This window comes from Anomalospiza imberbis, chromosome 2 (assembly GCF_031753505.1).
Source record: "Anomalospiza imberbis isolate Cuckoo-Finch-1a 21T00152 chromosome 2, ASM3175350v1, whole genome shotgun sequence".
In the NCBI taxonomy this organism is placed as follows: domain Eukaryota; kingdom Metazoa; phylum Chordata; class Aves; order Passeriformes; family Viduidae; genus Anomalospiza; species Anomalospiza imberbis.
In genome coordinates, this window is record NC_089682.1 from 73,699,674 (window position 1) to 73,717,246 (window position 17,573).

Here is a 17,573-nt window from a genome sequence, read left to right on the forward strand (position 1 = left end):
GCTGTTGGGTGGAGGAAGAAGACACCTCTTGCCTCTTTTTCAGGTGGAAGGCGTGGGGTGCCTTTCCTTCAGCGTGAGACTGGTGTTTGAGACTTAGTCCCACGTAAAGTAATAAAAAACGAATGACTGTCTTTTCATCCTGGGTGGAAACCCAGCTGGTAAACTCTGATGTTACTTTTTCTGCTGGGATTTGCATGGAAGCGTGACACACAGGGAGGGAATCTGCTGCTTGCAATGTGTTTGAACAGAGCAGGGTACAGCCTGTGCTCTTTCTCACCTGGGCAGTGTGAGGGGGAAGGAGGAGATTTTAACTGTGTGTGTGTGCACACAAGTGATTTCTAGCCATGGGGTGGAAGGATGGAGGGATACTGGTGTCGAGGTAAAACACTTGTTCTGATCAGCATCAATTCAATTAAAGGTTAAGACTCTCTTTTTTTTTGTTTGTGGGCAAGACACCCTTTTCTCACCCTGCCAACAACAGAATACTAGTGTCTTGGAAAAATGTGAAATTTCCTTCTGATAGTAGGCAGAGAGGAAAGAGCAGTTGCTGAGCATCTTCCTCCTCTCTGTCTTGTTTAATATAGTTTATTCATCTCTAAGTTGTAGTGAGTAACTTACAGCTACTCTCTTGCCAGACTGCATGAATTATAGATGTCTCTTTTATGAGTTTTCATGTTGACTCCTGCAATTAGTATGCATTGGACGTAGTTATCTGTATGGCATCTACTGTAGCGTAGGTTTCAGCCTTTCTGACTTTTTAATTGCTTTCTGTTTTAGCAATCAGTCATCTGTCTGTCTTGCTAAGGAATGCAAAAAGAACACAAGCAGTTTGATAGAAACTTAGAGTTCAGTGTGGAGCAGCAGGTTTGAAATGATGGCTTAAGTTAAGTGGAAGGAAAAATGACATACATAGAAGGTCTTTGTTCTCTCTTTTTTCTGCTTGTGTCTGTGTTACAGTAGGGTCAGAATGTCCCACCTACTTTTGGGTCCCACTGTGTGAGGCGAATATCTCAGGAGGCTGTTTATGCCTGTGGTTTACACATAAACTTCATGATTTCCAAGGCATGTAGATGTGGCACTTGAGAGTGTGATTTAGTGGTTAACACAGTGATGCTGAGTTAATGCTCAGACTTGATGATCTTAGGGTCTTTTTCAAACTTAATGATTCCATGATTGTCTTTTGTGTTATATCTTCATAACAAAGATATCTTCTTAACAAAGATCAGCAGACCTGCATGGATCTTTGCATGTGTGAATGTACTCTGAGTTCTTGGATGCCACTCTTGGCACCTGTGGGTGCTATCTTGTGTTCAGTACTTCTGCTTGTTCTGTCTTTTTCCTGTCTGCATAAGTGTTTTGTAGGTTTTGTAGGAGCATTTTTCAGGTTTGCTGTTGGACTCTGTTGTCTGGGGCAATGATATGTAGCTAATGGGCTGCAAAAGTTGATAGGAAGGGACAGGGGTGCATTGAAGGCAACCATAACTTGACTACAGCAGTCACAGATTGCAGTATGCAATAAAACTTTTCATGATTACTGTGTGCTGAAACAACTCAAACTTTCAGTACTCTCAAATGTCTGCAGAAACAATAGTCCTACATTACAGCTATGCCTTCCTAGTGGTGTCTAAGGAGTTTGGTTTGAGTGCTAGTATTTTAATATATATGGTAGTTGAGAATAATTGTGTCTGCAGCTAAAATGTATTCCCTCATCTGACTCTGGTTGAAAAGTTCATGGTGCTGTTTCATTGCTTCCACTGTTCACTTAATCACACCGTGGAAACCTAAGATGGATTTCTCAAGGCAGAGTCGTGCTGGTGTGAAGAAGGAAATAACTCAGTGCAGTGATGCTTTGCATTCCTGTTGGAATGGATTGTGCTGAGCTGAGTGACTCATTTCAGTGGCCTAGCGCTGATGTTCTGCCGGCTGGGAAAGCGATTGCCTGGTGCTCTGAATTTGAGCAGCGCCCACATGAGGGGGGTTGTTTAAAGCCTGCTTACATGTGAATTGGCAGGAGATTATTTTAGGAAGAAGAGAATTTGCACAGCCAGTTGGGCTGCAGTGAGGGAGATGGCTACCTCTGTAACCACTCCATGGCTCTGGTCTCTCAGCTCTGACTTGTATAATTCTGTCAGGACAGGGTTTCATCTGCCTACTTCGAAGCCAATAGAAGTTGAAAGTATAATGATGTTGCATGTGACCTCTGTATTGCAGTGGGAGGATTCACTTAAGCAAGTTTTTGGTTTTCCCTTTTAATATATAGTGGCACAAGGCTTTTGGGAACCCTCTAGTGCAGCTATTACAGGGGATAATTTTTGTGGAATCTGAGTCTCTTAGTTTTGTGGATCAAGGGATTTCTCTTACCCCCCCATTTTCAAACAGCTCATATAACTCCAAAATAAGACTTTGATGAACAGAAAGGTCTATGAACTTAAGTGATGGAGAGAAAATGAGAGGGTGTACTATAGGCTTTGCCTACAGCAAAGGTGCAGTTATCAAATAGGTGTGAAACAATATTGCTTGTAAAACTATGTAATTTCTCAGCAGTTGCTTGCTCTTTCAGGGAATAATGTAAGATAAACAAGAGCTTGTACTGCCAGTTTCTATCCCTGCGGTAAAACAGTAATTCACTTGTGTGCTATCCTTTCTGATTGAGGGATTTGAAAAACTTTCTTATACTGAAGAAACTGAGAGCAGATGTCCCTGAGGTTTTGCACTGGTGGAACTGAGAGGAAGGATGCTTGACATCCAGAGATTTTTCTTATACTCTTTTTTTTTTTTTTTTTGAGGTTTTTCCTTATGGTCTTTTTCTTTCTTCCAACACTAGGCCAGCCTCTGCCTGTAATCTGGGGTTTTTTTTAATTCTTCTTCTCACTTTTTTTTCCTCCAGTATGGAGCCACATACTGCTCTGTTTTGGTCTGATGTTGCATCCATTCCCCAACTTAGTAAACTTTGCTCTGTCCCCTGCTTAGTTTTATGTTTCTGACAGCAGGTATACTGACCTCTGCTCAGTGGGAGAGGGACCCAGAAGTGAGTCAGTCTTCATCCCAGCCATGCCTGCAGCTCCCAGAAGTCTGGCTGATGGGGGAATCTTTGGATGCACCTTTATTCAAACCCCTGCGGGGGTAAATCAGGGTGTTAGAGCAGCAAATGTGGTGCTACTCTGGGGAGGTCTGTTTGGCAGGCACAGGGCTGCTAACATTCCTTTTCCTTCTGCTTCCCTGTTTGCAGTATATTCCTGGCACCTTCCCGGCAATTTGCTTTTTTGTAGTTAAATAAGATCAAAGCAGAGAATGCATCTCTTATGGGACACTGCTGCTTATGGTTTCAAATGGTTTAGTTGTGCCAGTTCAGTTCCAGCCACTGACACTGTGATGTGCAAAGCCCATCAGGAAGGCCTCAGTATCTTCATGTTTCACAAGATATGTGTGCAGCAGCGGCTGCCAAAATTATCAGTTGGGTTTTAGCTTAGACTTTTTTTCCTCTGCTTAGGCAGGGAGAGTATTCGTTTGCACCAACCACTTCATGGCTGGCACTCCAGCTGTCCCTTAGTTCTGTTCTGTTTTATACCCGAGAATGGCATGAGGATGGAGTGTGAATGGTAGGACATGCACAGGGCACATGCGAGGACACGCCCAGACAAGTGCACAGATAATTTCTCCCCCACCCCTCCCAAATGCCAAAGCTGTCCCACCGTTAAAATCAATCCCCAGATGCTAGTCTGTCATTTAATCTTCCATTGCATAGCTGTATTGGAAGGAGAATGGGGCTAGGGTCAGACCTTTTACAAAGTTCCCTGTGTGTGAAGACTTGCCCAAAGCTTTACAGGCTGTGCGCCACTGCCAGCCCTCCCATTTAAGGGCAACTGTGAAGAAACTGGGAATCAATCAAGTGGAAGCAAAGGTGGAGCTGCAGGCCAGCCATGGCTTGGCAGAAGACAGGGAAACTCTGCTCTTGGCAAAATCTGGCACATTGCTGCTGAGTGACTTCCGTGGGCAGTGTTTGCCTGCCTTAGTTCCCCACAGCAGTGAGAGCAGTGCGCTCTGGGTCCAAAGCTGCCAGTTACACTGAGGATCAGTAGCTTGGCTAAAGAAGACTTTGAAGGCTGGCTGGGTGCTGTGTGGCCATAAGACTGTGGTGTGGTGGTGAGATTTGTTCAGTGTGACTCACTGTCACACTGACTCCAGCCTGTGGAAAGTGGCTCCCTGGCAGTCAGCAGTGATCTGAGCTTTGTAATTAAACTTCTTACTTGCAGAGAGCAAACAGTTTCTGACTTTCTGCCACCCTGTAATTCTCCCTGAGTGAAACAACTTCCCTTACTGCCTGTGAAATTGGTAAAGCTGTTGAATTGCTTTTTCCCCCACAAACAGAAATTGTTCCCACTTTGGTCTTTATTCAGCAGTTAACTCCCAACTTACTTTTGAAAGAAAACATAGCGCAGATGAATTCTAGTTTCCAGAAGGATCTTGCTGCAGCCAGGCTGTGCCTGGAGTAATGCTGATCTCATTTGGGTGGAACAAGTTAGTTGTTGCAGAATAATCTATTACCCTGTTCCCAAGCTTCCGTCTTTAAATCTGCACAGCAGGGATTATTTACTTATGGATTTAAGTGTGTGTTAGGGATCTAGTTTCATTTGACCCTCCCAACAGAACAAAATGCAATCAACTTCCTGGCAGCTGGGGTTGCTCCTGAAGTGTGCAGTTACTGCACGAAGGCCAGGGCTGGCTGGGCACAATCAAGGGCTCTGGCATCTGAGTGGGTACAGCTCAGGGCTTTATGGCCACCTCTGCCTCTGAACCCACTCAGCAGCTTTTTAGCAAAGGATCCTGAGCAGCTCCTGAGCAGTACAAAACTCTGAGTACAAACTTCAGTCTCCATGTTGTGCTGTGCTGGAGACTGATGCAAACATTTTGACATAGTTTTTTAGGAGAATTAGCATGAATCTGAGAAGTATTACAAACTCAGCAACTTGTTGGCTCCTCTCAGGTGTCCTTACTCTTCACTACATCATATTTACCTTCTCACCCTGCACTTCTGCTCCATGGTTTGCTTGAGAATTTGTTGTATCCTGAAACAGGCTTTTCTCAGTGGTCTATAATGCAAAGGCTTGAGTAATAGTCTTATTAACAGAAAAATAAAAGGATTTTGAGTAGAATTTGTTGTGCTGACACAAAATTTTATACTGGGTTTGTGTTGCTATCATTATCCCTGGAAGTATTCAAAAAACCAGTGGATGTGGCACTTGGGCATATGGGCATATGGTTAATGGTGTACACAACAGTGCTGGGTTAATGGTTGGGGCTGAGATTGCAGATCCATCTGCAAATACCTGCTTGTGATTTACTTGGTAGTTTGTGGTTCTAGTCTACAATAAATAAGTCATTTTGGCTTCTAACTTGTTTTCTTTACCAATTCCCAGTAACAGCCTGCCCAACTGAAGATGTCTAACAATGGCGTTGAAACAGAAGACAAACCACCTGCTCCTCCAATGAGAAATACCAGCACTATGATTGGTTCAGGAAGCAAAGATCCTGGGACTTTAAACCATGGCTCAAAACCTCTGCCTCCCAATCCAGAAGAAAAGAAGAGGAAGGATCGATTTTACCGATCTATTTTGCCAGGAGATAAAAGTACAGTATTTTATCTCTTCTAATAAACCTTCTGTCTGAATGTTGCTCTGCTTGAACATAGTCAAGCACTCAATGCTTAGTGATGGTTGAGGTTTTAGAAAACATTGTGTGTTTGTTTCCTGCACATCTGTCTTGGTGGTTTCGGGGTACATAAGATACAGTCTGTAGATATGTTTTTTCTAATGTTTTTTACTGTAACTTTGAATCCATCTCACTTTTTTTCATAAGATCATAGAATAGTAGAATTATTTGAGTTGGAAGGGACCTTTAGGATCATCTTGTTCCAACTTTCTTGTTATAGCTGGTGATATCTTCCACCAGACCAGGTTCCTCAGAGCCTCATCCAGGCTGGCCTTGAACACTTCCAAGGATGGGGCAGCCACAGCTTCTCTGGGCAACCTATGCCTGTGCCTCACCACCCTCACAGTGAGGAATTTCTTCCTAATATCTAATTTAAATATTTCCTCTCTTGTTTTTCATTCATTCGCTCTTGTTTTATCACTCCATGCCCGTGTAAAAATCCCTTTTCGGGTCTCTTTTAGGCCCCCTTTCTTGCAGGTGTTTTTTTTTTAAATTTGTTTTGCTTTTCCCATAAATTATGAGAACAGTGTCCCTGAAAACCTGGACTAACTCTGGGACTAGCTCTGTTACTTCCCAGACCATTGTCCATAATGGTCTTGAAAATCATAAGGTTTTTTGCCAATTACAAGCTGGCCAATAAAGCTGGCATTGGCAATTGGTGGAGAGCAGAGGGAGGTCTTTTGCTTGTTTTGTAGTTTTAAACTGCAAATAATTTGAGTTATACAAGACTAACATGATATCTCCTACTAGAACTGACATATATATTGCCTCATGGCCATTTACTCTGTTCTAATGTCTGGGTCAGGCATTGTCCACTTGCTTTTAAGAACAATCTGTCACTGAAAATTCTTGCCTATTTCTTGTGAACTGAAGGAGTTTTTCATGTTCAAAGGACTGTAACAGATGGAAAAAGAGATAGGAACTGTGAACTGTACATGAAATTCTAATTTTTAGGATGAGGATATTTAAAAAAACCTCTCTCCTATGAATCTTTTGAAGTGATGCCAAAAAAAAAATCTCCATCCCCTAATATGTGCTGGTTTCTTTTTATATCTGACCTATTTTTTTGGAGTTCCTCTTCGTAATGCATCAGCTCTTTCTGTATTGCAATGGTTTCTAAGCACTGGGTAACTAAAGTCATGACTAAATATCTTCAACTCCATGGCCTTCAGGAGGGAGGCTGCCTCCTAATTTTTATTAGTGAAAAGACTAATTGAAATTATAGTTTCACTAATTTAAATAAGCAATGTGGTAGGTAATTTTCTACAAATTGAATGTGGCATTCATTATTATTATTATCCTTATCTGATACTTTTGGCAACTTTTGATTGTTTTACAAATGTGGGTTTTGGACCTGCAATCCAGAAATAAAAGTCTGCTGGGTCTGGGTTAGAACTTGCCATTGTGAGTATGAATTCTAAAAAAGCTGCAGGATTTTTGTGTTGACTTACTTAAAGGAGAGGCATTTTTAAATCTCTAGGATGAACTGTTCCAGAGATCAAAGAAATCACCTGAAACTTGTAAAGGAGTAAAAGAAGTAGAACCTGAAATGCTAGTTTGAGTTGGATTGTGAAGGAGAACTACGAACAAGGAGAAAAATGAAGGTTTGGGGAAAATCAGCAGACAGACTGCGACTGATCCAAAGCTGCCCATGTTTACTGAAGATTGGCCAACATGGCAGATGCTTCAAGACATTGGAAATTTTTGTTTAGCCAAGCCCAGCAGAGCCTTCTGTTGCAAAACACCTGCCCAAATGAGAATGGTTGCTGCAGTCCTCTTAATTCCTGTTGAGCAAAAAATTCCTTTAACACTGTCACCTTCACTTAAAATTGGTTAATTTCCATCTTATGAAAACTTCTTCTAGTCTCATGATGACAGCTAAATTCCTATTGTGTCATGCTGCTTAAATGTAGGGAAATTCTTCAGTGTTCACAGCACTTCTCTTTGGTTTGTGCCTGAAATAATTTGAGTGTTATTTTTTTAGTTTGGCTAAACTAAAAAGGAGCTTGGTTTCCATTCAGTTAGAGGAAAGTAATTTTGAGCAAATCTGTGCTAACCCTGTGCATGGGCAGAGGTGTTGAGTAAAGGACACATGTGGCATAAATCCAGGGCCTCATGCATGTTTGAACACTTGCATTGAGCTATACCCCTCCAGGCAGCTCTGGAGGTGTCATGCTCTGCCTGCAAAATTTAGGATGTAATTTGTAGTCCTCATTTCCTCTGTCCAAGCCTAAACCACAAACCCGGTATTTAAAAAACCTGTTGGCTTAATATTGAGTGGGTCCTGCCCAATAGGATGCAGAGTTTGTGTGACTTGTTGCTCTCAGCAGAACTTGTGAATATTTTGAATTTTCCTGGGCTCAAAGGACTCATCAGTGCCTAACTGAGGGTGTCAGTCTGGCTTGAATGGGGCACATTTATCTCCTTTGAACTTTGCTGAGCTCAGTTGCAGCTTCGAACAGAGGCAAGGTTTTACCCACAAGGTAACAGTGTGCAGCAACCAGGAGCCCTTTCCATGGTGACTGGGAGCACTTTACTCCATGTTAGCAGTGGTGAAGACCATTCTCATCTCAGTGTGCTTCAGGATGGCCTCACTGCATGGTCAGACATCATGCTTCACAGTTGCAGCTCAAGTTGCCAGAACATTGTAAGGAAAATTTATGGGAGGCTCTTGTAATGTCATTGAACGTGGAAGGCTGTGAATGAGAAGGTGAAGAGGTGTTTGTGGGAATAAAGCCTTTGGTGATGGTAGGTAGGTCATCTTAAATATATTATATTATTTCTCTTTTGTATTTTTTTTAAATTAAGATTCTTCAGGTCTTTTTAGCTCATTGCAAGGATATAATGCAATCACTTTAAAGAGACTTGAGTGTTTAGCAAGACTGGGAGTGCCTTTCTCTTTAGTTCTTTTTCCCTTATACCCCCTGCTATGACATAAATATCTGCTTACAAAGGCAGTTGTATTATTAATGGTTTAATAATGTTTAGGCTTCTAGATCTGTCAGATCTGCCTGAGTGTGGAAATAAAAAAAACAAAAAACACCTAAGACTTCTGAATAACAACTTAATGCCCTTAAGCTTTTTTAGGACTATGTTCAATTCTGCTGTGGCAGCTGCCCTGGGCCATGTGTGGGTGTTCATAGTCCGTGCGGAGCTCTTGCACAGTGGTGCTGGTAGAGGTGTCCTCTTCTTCCTCACCTGAGCAATGGGCTTCTAGGCTGTGTTGGCACCTCAGTCTTTGGCTTGGAAGAGTGGACTGATCCCGCAGGCAGACCTATGGAATATGGTGGCTCTGATGGCACTCCCTGCATCTCTTTGCCTCTCGCTTTCCATACGGCGCTAGTGCGTGCAGCAGCCTCTGTGCTGCAGATGCTCACCATCTGCTAACCAGCAGCTGCTCCTGTCTCCTCCTCACTTCGTTCTCAATGATGGCTCCTCCAGCATTGCTCTTTTCCCCTTGGCAACTCTGTTGCTCCTCTGTGACTCAGCTTCACTCATTCCCTTTGTTTGAAAGAAGGATCAAAACAATCTGTTCCATCTTTGTGTCCCAAATGGAGCATCTGATCCTTTCCTTTCTCCAAAATTACTCTGTACAACTGTAGTTCTGTAATGATACAGAGAACAGTGCCAGAGCTGGCACTGAAGGAAATGGGATTCAGTCCTCTGGGGCCAGCCCTGAGCCTCTCTACACAACCAACCACAGCAGTGTCCTAAAGAATTGCTACACTGAGTGTTAGCCTTGCAGGCTTCTCAAATACCTGGGGTTTGGCATTCATGTTGCCAAAAGTGCACTGGGGAATGTCAGCCACAAAACAATTTCTGTTTGGCTTTGGATAAAAAAGGGGAACAGCTGGGAAATGTGAGTGGTTTACTCACCTTCTCCTGGCTCTGCTGATTTTATAACTGCAAGCAGCAGCAAAGCTGACTAGAATGTGGTTCTTCCTTAAACTAATCGCAATTTCTTGAATACAATAAATGCTAAAAGGAAGGTGGAATCTTTAATAGATAATGAATATGGATGAACTTAATCCAGTGCATAATGATAATCTTGTTTGAAGACCTCAGTTTAAAATTTGTAGGGTGCATCTGCTTTGATATATTTCCTTGCCTGTTTCTTTATGACTTGTGCTTCTCACCTGCCAGATTCTGCTATCTCACTCGTCTTCAAAGCTGGTTATTATACCATCTTTAGTTAATTTTGTGAGCAAAAAAAAAAAGCAGATGTGCTTTTGCTCACAAGATTTTATAGCAGAATCCCACATTATATTTAGATTTCTTCACAAACTTTTGAGGAAATAGGATGTAGGAAGAAATTTCTAGGCAGTATTTGTAGTTAATTTTGTCCCTGGCTTTTGTATCAGAGGCAAGTGTATATTTAAAAACCCATAATATTGTTTTGTTAGTTTTTTTTTAAGTTGCTTAAAAAATCAAATAAAAATATGTGTTCAAAACTGACTGGCTTCCACTTACTGCCACTGTAGAGCTTTTGACTCTGACCTGTGTAAGTTTGAGTGGATATTTCAGATAAATAGCTCTCATGCTGTTGAGTCTAGGTATACTAGTTGATACTTTACATACTGAAAATATCAGTTTCCTTCTTTTATGCTTGTCCTATGCTAATGGACTTTTATTTCTGTGTCCACTCACTATTGATGCTCTTAAGTGTGGAAAGAAAGTTTTTAAACTTGCTGTTTTTCTGCTTCAGATCAAAATCCTATGGCTAGCAAAAATGGGAGAGGGGGTGATTGTGTAGGTGAATTAGAAGCTATTGGGGAGATTTTAATTCTTGATGCATGTATGGATTTTTATTATTGTTGTTGTTATTGTCTCTTGCAGCCAATAAGAAGAAAGAGAAAGAGCGGCCGGAGATCTCCCTCCCTTCAGACTTTGAACACACAATTCATGTGGGGTTTGATGCAGTCACGGGAGAATTCACAGTAAGTGAAGCTGGAGGAAAAGAGAACTGTGTGGTTTAGCTTATTGTTGGGAGGAGCCAGGGCCCATTAATCTTTTATACACTAATGCTGGAAGGGCTATTACCATCGTCTAGTTTGATCTCATTTGAAACACATCTGCAGAGGTTACCCACTAATTCATGCTGAGAGACTGTCAAACTTGGCACATCCCAGGAGCTCAGGCTGCCAGCAAACTTTTCCTTTCCTGGCTTTTTGGCTGCTGTGGTCAGCTAAACATGGTATATCTCTCCTCCCTTCCCTTCTCTTTCCTGCCTTTCCCCCTCTAGAGCTGAAAAAGCATAGTCCGTGTCCTCCAGATGGGGCTCTGAGAGGTTTCCTTTAGGAGGCACACAGCTGGGTGCAACTACTTAGGACAGAACATGTATGTGCTGCCCTAAGGCTAAATGTCAGATGCTTTTGTGTGTGATGGGTTTTTTTGTTTATTGACGTACACAATACTGTAAAGCCAGTTGTATTTCATCATCATCATCGTCATCATTGTATTTTCACTCTTATTTTGGATGAGATAGTATTTCCTAGCAGCAGAAGTTATTTGTGAACAAGGTGTTTCTACCTGTCTGTAGTATGCTGCTTTTTCAGGGACTTTATTCCCCTACCCTGAATCATGTGCACACGTGTTTTGTATGGCAGCCTCTAGACTTGCCCAGGTTACCCCACCTGTACTAGTGAGGCACTACCTGAGGGATGTATCCAGCCATCCTTTTGAACAGGGAGGATAACTTCATTGCTCATGGATCCCAGTCTCTGCCACTTTGTCCATACAAACTGTTATCCCTGCTGGTGAGGAAAGGCACACGTCTGACTGTTTTCCAGGTGTGTTTATTTTCTGGCTGAAATGTTGCCCCTATAGTGAAATTCTGAACTTCAGATGTGAAGTTAACACCTCTGCTTTCCCAGCTCTGGTTACAGAGGGCACCACACTGCTGTTACTGTTACTCTAGTGCTACCAGAAGACCCAAATCAGTGTTGCATGTCGATTGTGCTGGAGGCTGTGCAGTGTATGTTAACTTCTATAGTCTTTCTTGTGTATATGTAAGTATGTGAATACCTGTGCATAAAGGATTTTTTTGTTTTGTTTTGATTTTTTCTTGAGGCTTTTCCCAGACTACAGCTATTTGTTCTTCTCCTTTCTGGTTTTTGCATTTTGGTCTGCAAAAGACCTGGGAGTCACCCAAAGACCCAAGAGCAGAGTGACATTTACATGCCCAAGTGTGAATTGTAACACAGGCAGTGGCTAGGGAGGTACACATTCACCACTTCTTTTTCTTTCCTCTCCTCTTCTGTCCTCTTTTCTCCCTATTTCCCTTACAATACTGTGTATCTCCAGAAGCTGGGGCAGAACTGTGGCAGTGGGCTTATGTTTTGTGCACATTAGACCAGCTGTGTGTTACCAAGGTGCCTCTTCCCACAGGGAATGCCAGAGCAATGGGCACGTCTGCTGCAGACTTCCAACATCACCAAGTCAGAGCAGAAGAAGAACCCCCAGGCGGTGCTGGACGTGTTGGAGTTTTACAACTCCAAGAAGATCTCCAACAGCCAGAAGTACATGAGCTTCACAGGTACATGGTGATGGTCTCATGTGGCTTCCTTGTCCAACTCTCCGTGGTCAGGGCATGTGGGGCTTCTTTTGTTTAATTGACAAGTAGGTCTCTCTTTTCAAGGATCATGTGAATGAGATTTTCTGGCTGCTCAAGCACCCTTCTTCCTTTAAAATGCTGTTCTGTTAATCTGGATGCCCAGCATAGCTGCAAAAGAGGAGGTCAGTCAACTGGCTGAGCCTCCCAAACACATACTTTTTCTGGTGCTCACAGCCAGCATCTGGAAGGCAGATCCCAGACTGCTGGGGCTGGGTTCCTCCTGATGAAAGTCCCTGGAGAAAACAGGCAGCTAAATTTTGCACCAGTTTCAGTTGGCAGGGTGGGTGTGGATGTTGTTTTTTGTGTACTTGGGGTGAGAGTCTCTCTGCTCCCATGTGCCATGGTTGAGGAATATGCCTCAGCTGCCTGGGTGCTTGCAAATTGCTGGCTGGGTTCCTCTAAAAATCTAAACTGCCAAGGTTTTGTGCCTCTTTCTGTGGGTTATCTGCCCTCTGAAGGACATCTGCAACCACCACTCCTTTTCCTTTCAACTGCAACTCCTTCACTTTCTAAATATTAACCCCTACTTTGGTTGTTTTAGGGGGATAGAACCAGATCTGGTACTAATTAGGAAGGCTCCAAGCAGTGATAAAACCACAAATATTCCCCATATGTGCCTGGATAGTCAAGTGAGAAGTCCATCAGTTGACTTGTAGGGTCCTCTGTGCTATTCCAGGAAGTTTAGGTGGCTGAAACGGAACATTTTGCAGTCAGGAGTCAGCTACAGTGCCTCTGCTGGGGACTTAGTCCATTGATAATATTTTGTGTACGTGGATGGAGGATAATATTCATTCAGGTTTTGCTCTGGGCAATTCTACCCTCCTGCTGCAGGGATTTGTGACACCTGCATTTGTCTGCATTTATTTACCCTCTGTTCCTATATCTTCCAGGGTTCAGCTGGTTCTGGGAAGCTGGAGTTAGGGAGCTAAGTTTGGGAGCAGCCTTTTTTCCTGCCTTTTCTAAAGAGAGCTTGTCCCTTCCTCCTCTCCCCACTGCTGCATTTATAACTAATTTATAACAGCATTATTATCTGTCTTTCAGATAAATCAGCTGAGGATTACAATTCATCTAATACATTGGTAAGCCTCACATTCTGTCTCTAGTTTGGGGATTAAAAAACATGCAAAAGCTAGTTAATTACATGTAAACTTGTAGTTTGCTTAGTGTTTTAAAATCTGAACTATGTATATTTGTGTAGTGAGCACATGTTTATAGAAACAGGCATGCTCCTTTCACTTTTTTTTTCAACTGGTGGGGAATAAAGCAGATGGAAGTAGAATTTTTAGTGAATAGTGAATTAGTGATTGGAAATTGGTGAATTAATTAGTAGAAGTAGCTCTGTTTTCATAGAAGTTGGTCTTTTTCTACACCTAGAATTTGATCACCACTCTGCTGTCAGGTTTTATTTCTCTATAAACATCTGTTTTATAACAAAGTTTATTTACTAACCTGCAATGTCTGATTTACTAAAGCTAATGTTGATTAACCAGACTAATCTCTAGCAGAACAGGAAATAAAAGGTTCTCCTCCTCTGTGCTTGCCCTGTACTCAGTCCTTGCCAGGGCAGGCACCACTCCTATTTGCTTTGTTAGGAGACATGATACATTTCTGTGTGTGCCTGTGAGGTGGAAGAAACAAAACTTTCAATTAAAAATGATTCATAAAACCCCACAATTCCCTCAGCTCTTGTTTCTCATGGCCATGTCATTACCTAGAATTTGCTTGTTCTGCTCCTTTACAAAGGCAGCTTATTCAGATCTGATCATTTAGGACTCTGTAAAAAAGAAAAGAAAAATGTTTCTGCCATTGTTCATTTTTACACGACATTGTATGTCAGTCCAGAAGTTTCAATATCTGAGGTTGGATTTTTAAGTAAATCCTGACAAAAGCAGTAGTTACCAGTCTACTGAGATACCCAATGCCCTCCCTCAGGCTAACCTTTCATTTTGGGGGTATTCAGGAAATCCCCAGTACATAGTTTTTCCTTCTTGTTTTTGACAAACTAGGTTTTTGTGTTATGTCAAGTGCATTTTGACAATAATTTGTCAGGATGATGATGACTTCAAATATTTTAGGCTCAGTAAAATACTGTGTTGCTTTCCCCCTCTTTCTGAGGATTTTAATATTTTTCCCCCCACCACTCTTAGGGAGGTGATGATGCACAAACAGAACTGGTCTAGTGGGTTGAGGACCTTACAAATATTTCAGAATAAATTTGGTAGTGTAAAGGATGGAATGAACTTGTAATCCAGTTTCACATGGATACATTTAAAAGTGACTTTCATTCCTAATCACAGTATTGCAGAAAATTCCAGATTTTTTTTAAACCGCTAATAAAGCTGTTTTTAAACAAAATACGTGTTCATATTTTTTCCATAAATATTTATGTTGGGAAGTAATTCAAAAATATATTTGAAAATATTTTGCCAGATTCTGCTTCCAAAATCTCACATTAATTAATTAGTTCTCTATCACCATACCAGAGGTGATGTTAACTTGACCTCCTAACTTTTGGAGAAACCATTAAGAGTTTGATATAAATTCTAGCATTTAAAGTCTGAAATCTTCATACTGAATGGTCAGGGTTTGAAGCAAGCAAAAAACCATAAGAGACAGTATAAATAGGGACAGATATTTCTAAACTTGTGTGTCCCAAAACTTGCTGGTCAGCTGTGTGGATGTTGAGAAAGCAGTGAAAGAGCCCAGGTCTTCTCAAGTCCTTGGAAAGAGGATTGCTGTCACTCAGGCAGATGAAGAGGTGTGTCAGGCAGTGTTGGACTGCACATCCATTTCCCATGAAGACCCAGGAACCTTGGGTTTTGAATATTTCAGACACTATAACTCACCAACTTGTTCTGAGTATTGTTTTTCTGCGCTTGCTTCAGTGCAGTCTGTCTTGGGATCTTAATCTAATGTTTGTGATTTTGTTTATAATGTGACTGTTTATAATTTGATTATAATGTGTTTGTGATTTTGTGTGATTGGGTTTTGGTTTTTGCTATTTGTGCAACTTCTTGCAGAATGTGAAGGCTATCTCTGAGACCCCTGCAGTGCCCTCAGTGTCTGAAGATGAGGACGATGAAGATGATGCTGCTCCACCCCCTGTGATAGCTCCACGACCTGAACACACCAAATCTGTGAGCAGAAATTCTTTGTTCAGCCTGCGCTGCTGCAATCACAGTCAGACCTTGCCTGTGACTCCTTGTCCCTCTGCATGGCTTGATGCTGAGCCCTTCTTGGGAGCAGGAGCGAGGTAGTGGGAGCCATTCCTTCTGGCAGAGTACCTTAGTGTTGTCACCTGCCCAGTTGTGGGGGGGCACGAGTCCTTGATTAGTGATTAGCAACTTTGTTAGTTGCTAACAAAGCAGCTATAGAAATGTATCCCTGGCAGCAGCAGTAACAAGATGAATAGAAGTGTTTAAATCTTCACCTGACTTGTGTGTTTTTCCCAACAAAATTAGATATACACCCGCTCTGTGATAGACCCTCTTCCTCCGCCTACCAGAGATGTGGCCACCTCTCCTATTTCTTCTCCCTCGGAAAACAGCACAACAGCACCCGACATGCTGGTCAGGAACACGGAGAAGCAAAAGAAAAAGCCAAAAATGTCAGATGAAGAGATACTGGAAAAATTAAGTATGTCCTTCTTCTTTAAAAAAGTTAAACTCCTGCAGAGTTGGTTTCTCAGAATGTCAATAAGCTGAAATCTTTCCCCGTTTTGCGATCCCTTACCAAAGACATGGGCACACGGTCACAACACAGAACTGGGGGCAGATGTAAGGGATGAGCTTGAATTTCAGCTGAGCACCTCTGATACTGGCTGAAGTCCCCAGGGAGCTGTAGATCCTCAGGCTCTGCAAAGCAAGCCCTGAATAAATAAGATCTATTTAACTATGAAGTCTGAGATCGTTCCACATCTTATTCTGTAGCTCTGAAGCATAAATGATTATATTGCGATGTTAGACATGAGGTGTCTAAAAGATGGAGAGAAAATTAATGCATCCCCAAATTTGCCTTCCACAGTATCATGGTGTAAAGTGACTTGGTTATTTTTAAGTGCTTTAACATTTTTGTGGGTAGCCAAATTGGTGGGGTTTCTTTCTGAGAAAAATTCATCAACTCTTTCAGATGTGTCCTCATGTCTTTAACAGTTCCTGCCTTCAGTGCAAGTGCTCCTCTGCTGCCTGGTGGTTTTGGGTTATGCTGTGGCATATCCAGCAGCTGATCCAGCTATTTGATGCAATTGATTGCTATCCTCAGCCTGGACCAGGTTTTATTAGAGTATTTCTAATTCTTTGAACTACTAATCCTCTATTAATTACCTGCATGCCTTGCTTGTCAGTTGACTTACATTTTGTTACCACCTCTATGATAAGGCTGGCCTCTTAGGTTTGAGGGTATATTTGTCAGTATTTTAGGAATAGGAGTCTGGTAGTTAGATGAAGACTTAATCTGAGGATATAACTTTAATTTTTAAAAAAAATATTAAAATGGTATCTGAGTAACTAATTTCTCTAAATAAAGCCTAAATTGACTTGATGGCTTATTAATTGGGACTGCTTGCTGTTGGAAAACTCACACCCATTGTTTCAAAACACCAGATTCACTCACTCAATTAGCAAGATTTTTGTATCATTAAGGATTCAAGACATTTTTGTGACCAGGCAGGGTGAGCAGCAACTGTGGCAGGAAAAAAGTGCTATTCTAATAAAAATACGCCCACCCCAGTCATGCAGAGAAGTGCAAGTGCTACTTTTGGGAGTGTTGAGAAGCAGATGTACCTTCTGACACCTTGCTTGCTCCAGGTGTCAGCTTCTATATGTGGGCTAGTCAGAAAAATGTTATGAAGTTTTAATCTTTAGTCTTAATCTAAGTAAAAATGTCTTTCCACTGGAGGCAATGGAGCTGTACTTGTGCAGCCAAGCAGCCAAGCCTTTTGACATTTTAGTTTGACATGTAACTAAAATGATTAAAATCATAAATCAAAAATATATTTACACATACAAAAGATATGCTAAATGCATGCAAAGGTTAAAAGGAGGCTGCTCAATCCCTACCTCTCAGCAGAAACACAGCATTGGTGCAAACACTGAATCCTCACCTGACTCTTTGGAAGGTAGGAAATAACCCACCATTTTAGAGTTATCAGCATTAAACAGGGCAAAACTGGCAACTGCCACTTGTCACCACAGCATTCTGTCCAGTCCTTGCCTTGGGGAAGCATTTGCAGACTGAGCTTCTATCCTGTGTT

The 17,573-nt window shown here is 41.8% G+C and overlaps 1 protein-coding gene across 1 annotated transcript in view; it reads left to right on the forward strand.

Annotated features, from left to right (window-relative positions):
- The first annotated feature begins 5,438 nt into the window (after positions 1-5,438).
- The window catches only part of PAK1 (p21 (RAC1) activated kinase 1), a 33,795-nt gene continuing 21,660 nt past the window's right edge, over positions 5,439-17,573 (forward strand). The window contains exons 1-6 of the mRNA XM_068181721.1: positions 5,439-5,628; positions 10,546-10,646; positions 12,097-12,244; positions 13,364-13,401; positions 15,343-15,459; positions 15,784-15,958. Of these exons, the coding sequence (XP_068037822.1) occupies positions 5,439-5,628; positions 10,546-10,646; positions 12,097-12,244; positions 13,364-13,401; positions 15,343-15,459; positions 15,784-15,958 (769 nt within the window). The remainder of the gene's footprint in view (positions 5,629-10,545; positions 10,647-12,096; positions 12,245-13,363; positions 13,402-15,342; positions 15,460-15,783; positions 15,959-17,573) is intronic.